The 17109-nt window shown below is 37.1% G+C and overlaps 1 protein-coding gene across 1 annotated transcript in view; it reads left to right on the top strand.

Moving 5' to 3' along the window:
* Nucleotides 1–16596, top strand: part of LOC139327526 (SITS-binding protein-like) — a 36423-nt gene extending 19827 nt beyond the window's left edge. Inside the window, exons 8-10 of the mRNA XM_070957368.1 lie at nt 1067–1188; nt 11572–11751; nt 16423–16596. Of these exons, the coding sequence (XP_070813469.1) occupies nt 1067–1188; nt 11572–11751; nt 16423–16596 (476 nt within the window). The remainder of the gene's footprint in view (nt 1–1066; nt 1189–11571; nt 11752–16422) is intronic.
* Nucleotides 16597–17109: the final 513 nt, after the last annotated feature.

Below are 17109 nucleotides of genomic sequence, written 5' to 3' on the forward strand. Positions count from 1 at the left end.
AATTTTTATATACTGTGTTTATATTTTATTGTACATCGCCCAGAGTCCCTCTTTGAGGGAGATGGGTGGTTCAGAAATATGAGAACTAACTAACTAACAACTCATTGTCTTGATACTAGAGATTTTGGATTGATCAAGAGATAGGCACTGTTAGAACAGACTCTCAATGGTACTTTAATTCTAGTAGCTTAGGTGAAAATAAGTTAGATTGAGTTGGATTGGTCTTTAAAAGATCCAGATGCAATAAATATGTGATAATAGGAATATAATGTTTAGCAAAAAAAAAAAAAGCCCCAGAAGTATGAAACATTTAATAGTCAGTCCTCCATTTCTACTCTTATGGTTTTGTCTGGGTTTTTTTTATTACTATTGTTATATAAGAGCAATGCTGCCTGAAAAATGAATGTGAAGCATGTGTTTGACAGAGGGAGATGAAAGATTTCCCTTCTTTTAACAGGAAATTATCTGGGTCATTTGTCTGAAATTCAGCTATTTATATTAGTACTGTACTGTTCCAGCTGGAAATGTGTATCAGTTTAATTTTTCATGCCCTAAACCATCCAGGCCAATTATATTGCTTTCTCTCAAGAGTCAGATAGTCAGAAATGTTATTTTCCACTACAATCATTATACAGTTTTCTGACATGCTTCACCACACTTGCTCTGTTCCAATTTAATCAGTGGCAAAATGTACATAGGATCAGGCCTTCCTTGGTTTTAGTTCCTTTATTATTTGTGATCTTCTTTTTTAAAAAAAATAATGCTGATTTTAACAGCAATTCTGCTCCCCCACTCCCTTTCCCTGGTTTCTAAACTATCAGATAAGGGATTGGGAATGTAAAAGCACAGGAACTCAGCACTGGGTAGATCTGGGATATGATATTGATTATGCTATGATTTAATACTGCCCTGGTTATCAAGAGAACAGAGAAGTGATGTTAAAATGACTTGAATTATATTATCAACTCAATGTAGAGGTTACTCATTTACTGAATCCAAAATTAAAGCTGAATACTACAGCTGAACATATAGTCTGCTAATTTAGCTTTCTGTACATTCTGTAAAGGTGGAACATTTTCTGCTGAATTTCTGACTGATGAAGAGCTATATATTAGATGGCTCCAGATTGTCACCTTCCTTCCAGTCATGTCTTTCAGGACTCCCCCGTGGGTCTGTTGTGGTGATTGGGTAGGTAAACTTCAATGGTTTATTTTTGTTTTCTAATGTTACTAAAATCAAAGAAACCTTTTTCCAGGCTGATTGTTTGCTACCTTTCAAGTTCCTCTGAAAAAGATGTGCTTGTCCTTTTTAGTTGTTAAAACTTGCGATCTAATGCAGATAAGATAGCATCTTGCCATTCATTATTTCTCTTCTGAGCGTGAATGACAAATTATTTCACCATAATTAGAATAAACGTATCTTGGTGCTTTTGAAGACTTCTGAGAATACATGGACAGACAAGTAAAAAAACAAACAAACAATGGATCATCCAATAAATCAACCCAGAATTCTTCCTTGAGGCACAAATGACCAGGCTCAAATTATCTTAGTTTGGACACATTATGCAAAGACCCAGCATTTTGGGAAGGCTTTTGTTGCAATATTTTCAGGATCAGACTCAATAAGATTAGTGAGAGTTAGAGGTTTGAATATATTTTCTTTTATTTACAGCAGGCATTCTATATTCACTGAATATTCTCAGATAGAAGCAAGGAAAAAGATGTAGACAGCTCCTTATATATACAATGGGAGGAGCTAGATGTGGGAGTGGTGAATTATGAATACATTAAGGAGTGAAGAATAAATTAACCCCTGATACCCCGTTCATATACTATTTACACATTGGAGAATAAGGCATTTACATCTGACAAATCCCCCTCTAAATGCCGATTCGTTATGCAACACCAATTACATTCAGATTCAGGACAATACAAAACATACAATTTAGAAGTTAAATATTTGTGCTGCTTAGAAGGTAAAGGCTTTGTCAATATGTCAGCTAATTGTTCTGAAGTATCACAATGCACTGCTTTAATAAATCCATCCTGAGATAATTGTCTCACATGTTTAAATTTTATATCTATGTGTCTGGACCTTTGTCCAATGGCGTCAGATCTAGATATTTCAATGGCTGCTTTGTTGTCTTCATGCATAACAAAAGGCAAAGCAGGTTTTTTCCAAACATCTGAAATTAAATCATTAAACCATACAAGGTTATTTGCAGCTTTGGATAAACAAACATATTCTGCTTCTGTCGTTGAAGTGGCCACTAGTTCTTGTTTACCAGTGTACCAGTAAACTGGACAGTCATTTAAGAGGAATATATAGCCAGATGTGCTTTTTCTACATGAGGTGTCTCCAGCCCAGTCCGCATCTGCGTAGCATGTAAGCTTTGGTTCTTTATTATCGTTAGGTTCTAACATTAAACAAAAGTCTAGTGTACTTTTCAGATATCTTAAAATTCTTTTAACAGCTTCCCAGTGATACATTGTTGGCTTGCTGACATGTCTGGATAATAAATTGAGTGGTAAAGCGATATCTGGTCTTGTCCAATTAGATATATAAAGAAGTGAACCTATGATTGATCTATAAAATGTGTTATCTTTGAATTCGGGAGAAGATTCATCAGTATTTCTTAGAAAGTCAGTTTGCATAGGAGTATCACAAGGTTTGGCATTATTTAGATTGCATTTATTTAAAAGTTCTATGATCTTATCTCTCTGAGTAAGTTTGAATCCTCTTTTAGTCTTATTAATTTGAACACCAAGATATTTGTTTACTTTGCCTAGAGATTTTAACGAGAAATGTTCATTTAGCTTAGTTACAAAAGTTTCTCTTCTCTCTTTATGTTTTCCTATGTATAAAATGTCATCCACATAAATCAATACAAATTCTATGTAATCATCACCCTTTTTTACAAAGAAACAGTTATCAGCAGTGGTAGCATTGAAGTCCATGGTTTTAAGTACTTTTACTAAACAATCATACCATTGTTTACCAGATTGTTTTAACCCGTATAAACTCTTGTTTAACAACCAAATCTCATTTTTGTTTGTGTATTGACTGTGAGGTGCTCTTACATATATTTCCTTATCTAGTTTTGCGTGTAGATACGCAGTCTGTATGTCATATTGGAATACATCAAGATTGAGTGCTGATGCTACCACTAGAGCTGTTTTGACACTCTCTGTTCTTACTGTGGGGGAATACGTGTCAGTATAGTCCTCCGGATATTTCTGTGCATAACCTTGTGCAACTAGTCTAGCTTTGTATAGGGTATTGCCTCCCTCTAAGTTCTTAATTTTATATATCCACCTGGTACCAATAATTGTTTTATCTTTAGGTGCAACTGCAGGTGTAAATACATTTAGTCCTTGTAAACTTTCCATCTCTTTTTTCATCGCTAATTCCCATTTTTCTTTTTCTTTACTAGGGAGTTTTAACACTTCCTCATATGTATTAGGTGTTGTTGGCTCACCATCCATATGCATTATATAATCCTTGTATTTATTTGGTATTTGATTTCTGGTGTTTCTAATAGTTCTTTTAGGTTTACTATCGTTATCATGCAAATATCTTGCTTCCTTTTTTGTTAGTGTATCTGTTTTTATTTTGTGTTGGCTATTTGTCCATGTTTTGGTTTTGTTTTTATATTTGTTGATATCTTGCTTTTCTATAGTCTCTTTCTCATGAGATTTTGTATCTTTGTTGTTATTTGGAAATATTTCATTAAGATGTATTTTAGACCAGTTGGCCTGTTCGTGGAATACAGCTGTTCTGGAGACTATAAATTTGTTATTATTATCAATGAATCTGTATCCTTTAGTGCCTGTCTCGTAACCCATAAATCTGAGTCTTCTGGATACGTTTTCTCCCTTTCTTCTTAATTGCTTAGGTATGTGTACGTCTGCAGTGACTCCAAATATGTGCATGTGTGCTAATTTTGGTTTCCTATTATACATCACTTCATATGGTGTCTTATTTACAATGCTGGACCAGGTTCTATTTTGTGTGTAATTTGAATAATGTAAGGCTTCTGACCAGAATTGTTTGCTTAAGCCAGCATCTTCCAATGTGCATCTAATCATGGTTTGTAATGTTGAGTTCTTCCTCTCCGCAATCCCGTTCTGGAACGCAGAAAATGGGCTAGATGTGTAATGTAACATTCCTTTGTCTTTTAACCATTGGGAGAATTCTTTAGACATGAATTCACATCCCCTATCTGTCATAATTTGTTTTATTTTGATATTGTGTTGTGTTTCTATGCGTTTATAAAATTCTTTAAATTTTTGAAAGGTTTCATCTTTGTGTTTTAATGTATAAACAAATCCATAGCGACTATAATCGTCTACTATTGTCAAGAAGTAACGTTTTCTATAAGTGATTGATGGAGTTAATGGACCAACTAAGTCCATGTGTACTAAATCAAAAATTTTGTTGGTTGATCTAGTAGATTTTCTTGGTCTGGGACTAGTTTTTAGTTTTGTAGATTTACATACTGAGCATTCCAAATAGTTTTCACAATTTTTTATTTTAACACCTTCTGCGTGTTCAGTCATTTTTTGTACTACAGGAAAACTGGCATGTCCTAACTTCCTATGTAAGATGTGAGCACACTCATTATGAATTGGCTTACCTATTTTTGGTTTTTTTTCATTGTGTGTATCTACGTGATCATGAGATATTTTACATTCATCATTGTCACTGTTGCTAATATTTTCATTATCTACTTCAATACAATCTTCCATATTTGAATCAATGTTATGCAACCATTTTTCCTTTGTTATCAGATAAGGTAGGCCTCCTTTAATCATCACAGTGCCTATATTTATTTTATTCTTCTCCAAAGTCGCTTTTCCTTTAGAAAAAACAATGTTAATGTCAGAATCTCTACTTAGTTTTATGGCACTTAGGATATTATGAGGTATTTCAGGTATTAACAATACCCCCTCTATTTTTCCTAGACCAGGCAGGGTTACATTCCCTCTACCTAATACTTGAACCTTTTCTTGGTTAGCTACCTTTATTACAAATTTATCTTCTATAAATGAAGACAATATATTTTTGTTATTAGTGGTGTGATTAGTTGCTCCAGAATCAATAAGCCAATTGTTGTTCTCATTTTGCTGTATGTTAGTGTTGTCTTGTTTATTTAATCCATTTAGTGAACCAGATTTTCTATCCTTTGAATTAACTCTGCCCCCTCTATTCTCTTTGTAATTTGGTGGGCTTCTATATCTATGTCTATCTATGGAAGACTGTCTATAATTGTATTTGTATCTATATTCTGACCTATGTCTTTCTTTTGAAATTTTGGGGCAATCTCTCCTATTGTGTTCCCTGGATCCACAGTTATGACATTTAAATGTTTCATTATATTTTTCTTGGAAAGCTACTTTCCTATATGGTTTGTGTTCTATGTGATTGTTAGAACGATTCCTTCTTGAATTGTCTTCTGCTATTAATTTATTGGATAGACTTTCTATGGATAAGTATCCTAGATTGATTGTGTCTAAATGTGTTATATAATTGTCCCATGATGGATCAAGTGAGTTGATAATAACACTTTTCATTGTTTGGTCTGAAATCACCTCCCCCCTTAAATGCAGCTCAGCTCTTATTTTGTTTAAAGATATTAAGTGCTCACTTATGGAAACCCCTGGTTTTATCCTAGATGAAAAGAAATCTTTAGACATCCTTGTGGTGGTAGCTACACTGTCACTGTGAAACAAATTAAACATGCATTGAATAATTTCTGAAACAGTCAGATTTGGCTTAATGCTGTGATACATTGCAGGAGACACACTAGATATTAATAAGAAAAATGCTCTATGGTGTAAACAATCTATTTTTAAAGTCCAAGGTCTTTTTGGGGGACTAGTGATAAAAAATAGTAAGTTTTCCTTCATAAAGACAACCTGGAGCTGTTGATACCATTCTTGCAAATTAATGCCATCTACCCTTAGCTTTGGGAAGTCACTGGGTAAATTTCCAACATTATTAGGTCCATTACTTACAACCTGAGGCAGTCCGTGGTCTCGTAAATGCAGAAAGTTACAAAACGGCATGGGGATGCTCGCAACGAGCCTGCACGGTCTCCTCGCCAGTTCATGTCTTCCTGGGCCGTCTGCGTAGTCTTGCGCATGCGCGTTGTCCATTTCTTCCTTGAAGTCGTCGTGAAAGGTTCTCCTCACCGCGGCTCGCTCGTTCTGCTCCTCCTCAGATGAATCGGTCTCTGGTTCGATTTTGGGAGTCCTGACGGCGGCGGCTGTTCTTCCTTTTCTTCTGAGGGCGTTGGTGCTTGCTTCGGTCTGTGGCGTGGGGCGGTATCGGCAGGGCTCTCTGGGTTCGGGCGTCGGCGTTCTCGTAGTCAGGATGGGAGCGGGCAGGTCTTGAGGCATTGGCTTGCTCGCTCGTTTCTTCGTTAGCTTTTTAGTAATTTTTAGTTTTGGCCCAAATGCAGCAAAAAGCGTTTTCATTGCTGATTTTATTTGGTAGTTTGTTGAATCACCTTCACTTTCTGATTCTGATTCTTCTGAGGAGTTTGAATCTTCTTTTTCATTTTCGTTGTCTGATAACGTTTTTCGCGCCAGAAATTTTGAATTGAGCTTTTTGATTGGCTCTGCTTCGCTCACCTTGGAGGCCTGTTGAAACCAAGATGGCTGCCATTCAAAATTTCGCGCTGGATCACCATTTTTCTTCTTCACAATATTTTTTTCTGCAGTCATATCACTCACTGTTTTTGGGTCTTTAGACTTTTCATTAGTGATGTTTTTCTCTCTCGCTGCTCCGCTGTTCTTCAGCATATCTTGGAGGTTCGCGATGAGGCTTTCATCATTCTTCTGGCTCTTTAATAGTTTTAATATTTCTGACCTGAGTTCGTTATTCTCTATTTCGATTTCCTCCTGGTCATCATTTTCATCTATAATTTCTTCGTCTTCAGTGGTGTATTCTTCGGATTCTCTCGAAATTGCGTTTGTGGATTCGTTGAATATTTCTTGTTCTGTTTCCATTTCTTTGCTGTATGCCCTGGTGTTGGGCCTATCTTTCTTAGACATTTTTAAGTTTTTATTGAGTCAATTAACCATCCTCTGCTACCAGCTTGTTGCAATATTTTCAGGATCAGACTCAATAAGATTAGTGAGAGTTAGAGGTTTGAATATATTTTCTTTTATTTACAGCAGGCATTCTATATTCACTGAATATTCTCAGATAGAAGCAAGGAAAAAGATGTAGACAGCTCCTTATATATACAATGGGAGGAGCTAGATGTGGGAGTGGTGAATTATGAATACATTAAGGAGTGAAGAATAAATTAACCCCTGATACCCCGTTCATATACTATTTACACATTGGAGAATAAGGCATTTACATCTGACAGCTTTAATGTTGGGCAAGATAGAAGGAAAGGGGAGGAGAGGAAAACCAGAGGCAAGGTGTATGGAAGAAATAGTGATGTGCATCACTGGAAGAACTGAAGAATCAGATTAGGGACAGCTCATCATGGAGAAAATCTGTCTATTTGGTCCCTAAGTGTTGACAAAACCTGATGACATGACTCAATCTCAAAATTCTTTACAAAGTTGTTGAAACATCCCACATTTGTCTCTCTCACATACTCTGTTGGCTCTTACTGTTTTTCATTCTCCAATGTATCCTTTGGAAGGCTTAATCATATCCAAGCTTAAAATGGATACAACAGAAATCCATGAAGGCCCTCTCAAACAATCCATTTAATTTTCCTTTTTATTTCAATTTTCCTTTTCATAACAATTCATTCTATTCTCTTGTGAACCTGGGTGTCAGTGGTGGGATTCAATTTTTTTAACAACCGGTTCGGCTTAGTTGGGGGTGTGGCTTGGTGGTCATGTGACCGGGTGGGCGTGGCTAGCTGGTCATGTGACTGGGTGGGCGTGGCTAGCTGGTCATGTGACCGGTGGGCGTGGCTATCTGCATAGGGACTACAGAGGGCTGAAAAAAGTCATTTCTTACTGGTCCTCACACTTTTGACCAGTCCTCGCACTTATGACCATCCTCACATTTAAGCCTGTTGCGGCATTCTTAACAACCGTGTCACTCATTTCACAACTGCTTCTCTTCATTATGGTGACAAGATAGGGCAAAAACGTAAAATGTGAGGACAGTCGTAAGTTCGAGGACTGGTCAAAAGTGTGAGGACCAGTCAAAAATAACTTTTTCAGCCCTCTGAGTAGTCCATATGCACAAAAGGACGACCCAGAGGGCTGAAAAAAGTCATTTCTGACTGGGCCTCGCACTTTTGACCGATCTTCGTGCTTATGACTGGTCATCATTTATGCCCATTGTAGCATTCTTAACAACCGTATCACTCATTTCACAACTGCTTCTCTTCACCATGGTGACAAGATAGGGCAAAAACGTAAAATGTGAGGACAGTCGTAAGTTCGAGGACTGGTCAAAAGTGCGAGAACCAGTCAGAAATAATGTTTTCAGCCCTCTGAGTGGTCCATATGCATAAAAGGATACAGCAATAGAGAGGGATGAAGGAAGGGAAGGGAAATTAGAATAGGAGGGAGGGTAAGAGAGGGAGGAAGAGAGGAGGAGAAGGAGAAAGAAAGACGAAGTAGGGAGGAGAAGAAGAAGGGGAGGAAGAGAAAGTAAGAAGGAAAGAAAAGAGAGAGGTGGTAGGTTTGAGGAGAAAGATTGCTGTACAATAAAAAAGATGAAAGGGAAGAAAGCCAACCCCAAACAAATATAAAGATATTAAGATAAAATAATGAATTGTTAAACTTTAAAGAATAAAAGAGAACAAATATGAATAAATAACAATAATTAGAAACACACATACAAACATACAATGTATTTTCTTTGAACAGAGTATTTGGCCGGTTCACAAATTTAAACAGTGTTTAGTCATTTCAATTAAATTTACAATTTCTATATTTCCTTTTTGTCATATTTATTCCTCATCTATTTTTGTAAAAAAACCAATATTACCCTTCATCTTCATCTCTAATCTTAATCAAATTCAATTTTTCCCTTCTATTCTATATTATACCTCTTCCCATTGTCATCTATTTTTATATCCATCCTCACATTGGTTAATTATGTAATATTACAGTTGTTTAATACAAATTCAACATTTTAATATAAATCAATTAGTTATATAACTACCTTTTTGTATATTAATCAATATGAACATGAATATTCCAATTATTTTCATGCAATCCAATTTCTTACAAATCAATTAATTATATTTACCAATAATAATAAACCAAATAATTTCCCCCATATATTCCTCCAAACCACAACTTAACCATTTCTGCTTTCAACACAGTATACAATTAATAGTATCTCAATTATTACAATTCCCTAGTTAAATAGAGCTTTTTTTCTTTTGTGTTTTAAAAACTTGAACTCTCCTCTTTCCCCTAAATTTCCCATTGTTTGCACCTACCTTTTTTGGTGAGGAAAAAGAAAAGAAATCTGCCTGCCTAATTTTCCAACGTGCAAAGCCAACAGCCTGCTTTACTTTCTGTTTCATTTTTCAGTATAGCTAGGGGGAAAAAAATCAGCACTCTTTGCAAGCAAGGAGCAGAGCCATGAGCAAAACAGCTGAGAGCAAATCAGCTGAGACTCGGGAGCCGATCTAAGCAAAGGCTAATTAGCCTATGCTGAAGCTCCGCGGGCCAATAAAATTACAAAAAAACACCGAACCCTTTGTTAAATTGCTGGCTCACCCGCCCCTCGCCCACCACTATTTATTGGCAATAAATAGTGGTGCGGAGGGGTGGGGCAAGGGGCGGTGCGAGCAAGCAATTTAACAAAGGGTTCGGCCGAACCCCCTAGAACCGGCAGAATCCCACCACTGCTGGGTGTTTATGCTTCTGCAGAATGCCTCTTTTTGTCCTCAGATTCTAGTAAATGTTCCTGTGATATTTTCCTTCTTAATATTGCAAACTTTTGCTTTTTCATTTTCATTTATTTATTCTCTAATTTATGTTCTTAACTTTCCTCCCCCATCAATCATAATAATATTTTAAGGTGCTTCCAACCTTTCATTTTAAGCCTCATGCTTTAGTACTAAATTTAGCTAAATTTAGCTAAATTTAGCTAAATTTAGCACTGTGTCCACAGTGCCATTCATGGGCTTCTCTGACTCTCCTAGCCAATTCAAACTCCCTTTCCTTCTCTTCTTCCTCCTTTACCTTCTTCCTTCTCCTCTACCCATCAACCCTCAGTTCCTTTTGTATTACTTCTTCCTTTCAATTTAGCTATTAGTAGCTTTCTCCTCATGCCTTTTCATGTGACTGCCAGCTTTGCAATCCAAATAATTAGCAGCAATTTTGTGTAACACTTGGCAACTGCGCTCACTTTCCCCCTTGTTGCCTTGGCCAGGACTCCCTTCAACTGGCCATGGAAGGGCACTAAAAAGGCAGCTAACTGGCACCTTTCCCCGTTCCTTGTTCTTTTACTCACTGTGGTTCTTTTCAAGTCAAAGGAAAAAAACAGGCTTAAAAGGTCTTAACTGGAGATTGTATCAGAAGGATAGCAATGCAATTATGGAAAATAAGGGAGGGCAGTGTGACAGGAAGCCAGCAAGGTGAGAATGGCCACCAATGGGAAATCTCTGCCCCACTTCTCTATAGGAAATGCTGTAAAGTCCTGAGCCCTGGTGGCACAGTAGTTAAAAGTCTGGAGTTTGATCTTGACGGAGCTCAAGGTTGACTCAGTCTTCCATCCTTCCGAGATCAGTAAAACAAGAACCCAGATTGTTGGGGGCAATATGCAAATAATGCTGACATTGAAAATCACTCAGAGAGTGCTATAAAGCACTATGGGCAGTATATAAGTCTAAAATGCTATTGCTTTTGTCATCAAATTAGCCCAGATTTCCAGAAGCCTTACCGCATTGCTAGGGATGCAGGGTTTGGTGTTCCATTCCTATCAAAGGTGGAATCTCTGCATATGGGCCTCATTCTTCTTAGTCCTTTAACTAAGTCCTTTAACTGATCAACTTAGTCCTCTGTTGATCAGCTGTGCCTTGCTACCTACCTACCGCACTTGGAATTTTTCCCCACTGAAATTATTTCCCATCTTGCTCCTTTTTAAAAACTTCTGGAAGCCCTTCCTTTTCTTTTCCTCTCCTCTCCTCCCTCCCTTTTCCTTCCCTTTCCTTCCCTTCCCTCCCTCTTTCTCTGTTGGCTTTAACCTCTTTTCAGAACTCTAGGCTTTGACCAGCTGACTTTACACAAGTTGCTTTTCTATCATTTTCTTCTCTTGAAGTGTCTCATTAGATTATATTTCAGGAAGCATGTGCAGTTGCTGCTGCCACTGGTAACGATGGTAAAGCCTGACCACGTTCAGTTCAGGGAGGAAATTTCCATCAATGACTAATTATGATGAGAAGCTGAATAAACTGATGAAATATCAAGAAGTCCATGTTTTCTGGCTAATTCTATATTTAGTGAAGTGTTTGCAAATAATGCTTTTTGTACCTACTACTCATCATTAAGACATATTTTAAAATAACCTTTTCTTTGTTTTGATTTGTTATTGTTTTTTAAAGCTATTGTCCTTCCTTTCTTACAGGTGTTGAACCTCACCAGGTATTATATTCACAGACACCAGAATTTTGTGGTTCCACTCATTGAGAAATACAGCAAGGAATGGCTATCTAGGGGAGATCCAATTTTTCGACCCACCTGGTGGCTCAGCCCCACTGAGCCAGCTGCCTTTACCATTGATGACCAGTTTCTCATAGGCGAGGAGGTAAGACATGGATTCTTTCCTAGCATATTTTAGGTCAGCTCCAAAGGGCTGACTGACAATTTTTACATGCATATTAGAATACCTGAAAATGTCAGCTCCCTAAGGCTTTTGGAAATCTCTCTCCAGTTAAGAAAAAAAAAAGAACTCTGAGTGCATCACACTATCACTTCTGAAAATACTTTAAAAATACAGTACAGCACATCAGCAAAAATATATTTAAGACTGACATTGTCAAAACATAATCCACCCTTCCCAAACCTGATGGTCACTCCCATCAAAATTCCAGTTAGCACTGATGACAATGATCAAATACAGTGACACTGACACATTGGGAAGGCACTCAGTTGAAGAAAAAAAACTGAAGACTTCTGCAATGATAGTTCTCTTTCACCAGCCTTTGGGAATTAATCTACTAGAATGTCAATCAGTCAATGGAAGTCAACCAGTGTGCATTACATGCTTGGGGCTATGGTATTTGTTAAAGGAGGGAGGGAGAAAAGGATTATTTCTTTAAAGGCCTTTTGAAAAGCTGTCACAATTACTAGCGTGGCCTGATTGAACAGTGTGCTTAGAATACTGTGTTTGCTTCATTTTAAAACAGATAATAGAAAAGGAAGGCTGGGAGAGCAAGTAAAAAAGAAGTAGAAGAATAGGTTTGATGTTCTTTTAAGCAATGTAATTTAAGAAAGACATGGTAGAGATTTAGATTTTTTTGGTTAGTGATACATCAGCAATATATTAGATCTAGTATATTTCCATACTGCCTCCCATCAAATGCCTTTCCAAGCAATTTACAATACTTATATAAAAGGTATACAATACAGGTTGTTGACTACAGAGTTGGTGGGGGAAAGGAAACATTATCCAACATCCATGCAGGGAAGGCTTGGCTAAACAGGTAGTTCTTCAAAAGTTACTTACAGGATGCAATGCCAAATGCATCCTGGGGTTCATATGCACCCCCAGAAAGAAAGCTGCTCATGAGAAAATGCAAAATTGTTTTCTGCCAGGGTTGGCGCACAGCTAGACTTAGATGGTCGTAGTGATCACCCATGTCTGTAACATCAAAGATGGTCTACCAATACTCCAAGTTGTTCCAGTCTTCATATGCTTTAGGAACTAATTCGCAGCTGGTGCAAATTGCTTTCACAGAGACAGCTAAGAGCTCTGCTCTGCAATCTGGCCACTACATTCTGCACCAGCTGCAGCTTTCAGATAAAGTTCCACATAGAATGCCTTAGAGTAATTGGCTCATCCATTTTTCCTTGAAGGGAAGCACATTGTAAATGTTAACTTTTTTCTCTCAGTCATCATAAGTAATTCCAATGTCACTTCCTTAAGCCAAAGCAAGGAAGGAACAGAGCTGATCTTCTAGAAAGATGGGCTGGAGGTTGTTGGGATTAATCATTCTCATTTCCTTCTGTCCAAACTTTATGAATTAAATATGAGTTTATTTGTTGCAAAGTCTTTATTCTGAGTTAGCTTTATTGGCTACATAAAATACCATTGTAATCAAACTTTTGCCTGGAGTGGCATAAAAAAATATGAAAATTTTCCTTCCCATGCAGTTCCTTTCCATTCCCCATTTTATATTGCTGAATTTCTATCATTGCCATATTTGGATAGAGGATTCACTAGAATGATTGTGAATGATGCGACGCTTTCACTTTTACTTTATATTTAATTGAAATTCTAAAGTCCATGTAGTCTCTTTTTAATTCCAAATAGTATCCAATTCAAATGTTTATCCAATCCACTCCAAATTAAAGCTTTGTTACTTTCCACAATTGTTGACAGTCAAAACCAAGCAGTTCAGAAAAACAGATACTCCTTAAAAGTTCTCACAGTTTCCAGATTAAATACGGTCGTAGCTGTTGTTTTTTTTCTGTCTTCCCACCAATATTGCAGTAGTCACTTTCCACCAGCAGATGTCTTTCTCAAATCCACAATATTCTCAGAGCAACTACGGTATTTTTCAGAGTATAAGAGGCTGAAAATTTGCGTCCGTCTTATACTCTGAATGTAGCTTTTTTGAAGCTTTTTTTCAGCCCTAGTGAGGTGCTAACGAGGTACTAGCCAAGTGAAGCAATCTCCCTATGCTTTGCCTGCTTTTCTCATTGCTGCTTCCTCTCAACTGTGCCTTAGAAGCTGTTTTTATCCCCAAGCAGGGGATAAAAAACCAGCAAACTAATGTGCTGAAGCTGACCAGACTAAGGATGCTAGTCAGATGAATATCTGATAGGCAGATTTTTTCCCCCTATTTTCCTCCCCAAAAACTAAGCTGCGTCTTATACTCTGAAAAATACGGTAAATATCCAAGCTGTCAAAAATATTTTAAATCCACATAAAGAGTTCTTTTCCTCGGGTTTCTTTTTCTTTTGTTGTTTTTAGTTTCTCCAAATTCAATTTTAGCTATACAATTATAGCTAAATATAATTATAATAATATAACAGATATACAATTTTCTTTCTTGGACTTTAGTATTTTAACTTCCTCCTTGTTCTTTTCCTTCAGATGTCAAAACTATCAAAAATATTTTAATCCACATAAAAATTACCTTCCCTTGGGTTTTTTCTTCTTTTATTATTTTTAATTTCTCCAAATCCAATTTTAAATCCAGTTGTAAAATTTTCTTTCTTGGGCTTTAGTATTTTAACCTCCTCTTTGTTCTTTTCCTTCCATTAACTTTCCCAAGTGCCAATTAGCCACTCATTTCTGCTCCGGGACACCTTTTGAGGTTATTAAAAAAAATTTTTTTTTACCTGTGAGTTGGCCAATCTCTCACCCAGTACCAACACTCCTTTCGGACACCGTTCCTGCACTAACAACTTAGTCCAGTTGCCCCAGCTTCAGAGCCACTGCCCCCGCCGCCGGTTCAAAGAGCAGTCTCTGACTTTTCGAGGAACTTGCCTGTTCCTCTTGGTCATCCAAGGCACCTCTCCTTTTTCACTATCCCTACAGGATGGTTCCAGTCCGAAGACACACACACACACTGACAGCAGTTTGTCTGGCTGTATTTTCGCATGGCTCATCAGAACCTGCTATTTCTCCAGCCGGTCTCGCCGTGATGCTCCCAGTTTTACCAATGTGACATTTTCCACAGACCCAAAACAGCTCAGCAACGTTGTTTCGTGGGAGAATTTGGAATGCATCAGGAAAACAATTACCTAGAGCTTTGGTATACAATGTGTGGATGGGAACTTACATGGTGTTCCCTCGCTGTAGGTGGAGTCCTTTAACTGTAGACAGATACAAATACAGGATCTAAAACACCTTTCCAGCTTCAAGTCTAAGTTGTCTATATTTCAGGGACTTTCCATTTAGCAGTATTTTAGATCAAGATTTTGTTGCTCTTGTTCCCCTCTTCTTTTTCTCATATGTCTTCTGCTACAAAACTGCAGGAAAAATGATCACCCACCTCTTAGTTTATGATAGACTGCTTCATAATAAATTGTCACTAGGCATCCTTTCGCTCCACCTGATAGTTGGACTTCTGAAAGAGAGCTAAACCCATGTTCCAAAGCTGTCTGTATGTGGCTTTAGCACTGTTTCAAAAGAATATGTTTAAACCTTTATGTTTAAAAGCAGCTTTAAAAAGCCTAAAAAGCAGTGGGAGCCTAACAAGCTGAACACTGAAGTAGGATCTTTTTACGTACCCTGTATCTGTTCTAATAAACTCCATAGGATTGGAGACCAAGTTGGTAGATAGTCAAATCCTTTCCTTCAGCTACCTCTTCTCCCAATCCTAAAAATCCCTTCTGCAAAGCTTGGAGAGACTTTGGAGAGATTATCAAATCTGCTGTTTCTTCCTATTCCATTTCCATCCCTATTAAGAAGGTGATTGGTGGATGCTTTGTCATGGACAGGTGACATTTGGTAGAAAGTGAGCAAAACTATGTTAGAATCCACCCATCCTGTTTCTTAACTTGCCTTGCACACAGTAAAGAAGCATATAACTATTTAATAGCATCCTTATACTGCAGGTTAGGGATCAGAACAAAAGAAATGAATGATGTGGTTGCTCCTTTGTGTTCTAAATAGGGTTGAAAGCTATTCAGATTTGATTCCAAAAATTGTCTTGGAATGTGAGCATAGCACTTTGTCTGCTAGTCTTTAAAGCAACCATGTAATTTCACTGATTTGCATGGCTGCCCTCTGCAATTTCCTCATGACACGTGGAAAGCCAAAACTGCTTTAAGGAATTGCAAGCAAGTGCCCTGTTCACACCACTTCACACTCTAAAATGCCTTTAATGAATCAAAGCCAAAGCATTCCACAGCTCTCTTGTTTACAACGTATGTTTCTGTAAGATATTTTGGACAAATAGGGTTGTCCTATTTCCTTTCCTTGAAACTGCTACTTCATATAAATGAGAAATTCCCATATTATATAATCAAAATATATCATCACATAATAGAAATAACTAAATTGCAATTATAAGTCTTAAATATTTTATACATAAAGTGAAAAATTGGAATTACAGGTGCAGGATAAAAATGTCTCTTACTGTTTTAAAATGTGTCTGGGCAACTTTGTGCCTAGAACTGGTCTGATCAAATAATTGTGGACAAGTTTCAAGTGAGCTTCATATCTTCTATATTAAGACCAACTGTATTTATATACATTTTGTCTCTCAGATATTATTAATGAGATTATCTTTGTTAAATGCAGGTTCTTGTTGCTCCAGTAACAGAACAAGGGCAATTCCAGAGGGACATCTACCTACCTAGAGAAGGTCAAAAATGGATGGATACCAACACTGCCCAGATGTTTGATGGGGGAACCTTCCTCAGGAATTATTCAGTGCCCCTTGTGGATGTGGCTGTTTTTATTAAGATTTCCTAGACTTTCCTGGAATTTCAGGACATTTATCCATGCTGTAGAGAAGAACTGTTGCCAGGACTTCTTTGGCTAAATGGAAGTTTCTTGCAGCTACCAGCCAGAGATGCAATTTTCCAAAAGTATATATACTGGTATTAAAATAATTCTAAAAGGAAATTATTTCATTCCTATCATTTAAGTTTTAAAAGACAATAGAGAATTGTCTATGTATGTTACTATTACTTTGAATTTTGAAACCCCAGTTACTGGTTTTCATTGTCTTAAGAGATATTTGAAGCATCCTGTTAATTGGGAAGAGATTATGTGTGATCATTGTTATGCCAATCCTCATTACTTCCCACTATCCCTAAAGGTCAAGAAATGAACTTGATCTTTATTTTTTTTAAAAAATCGGGTAGTAAAATAAGAGGAACCTAAAGCTTTCCATGGTACTGGAAATTGGTTAGCATAATTTCTAGGAGTCAAGCTTTCTGAACTGTTTATAGTTTGTTAGACTGTGTATAAGCAGGCAAAATA

Source organism: Pituophis catenifer, unplaced genomic scaffold (genome assembly GCF_029215685.1).
Source record: "Pituophis catenifer annectens isolate HBS135680 unplaced genomic scaffold, rPitCat1.0.hap2 SCAF_1, whole genome shotgun sequence".
NCBI lineage: Eukaryota > Metazoa > Chordata > Lepidosauria > Squamata > Colubridae > Pituophis > Pituophis catenifer.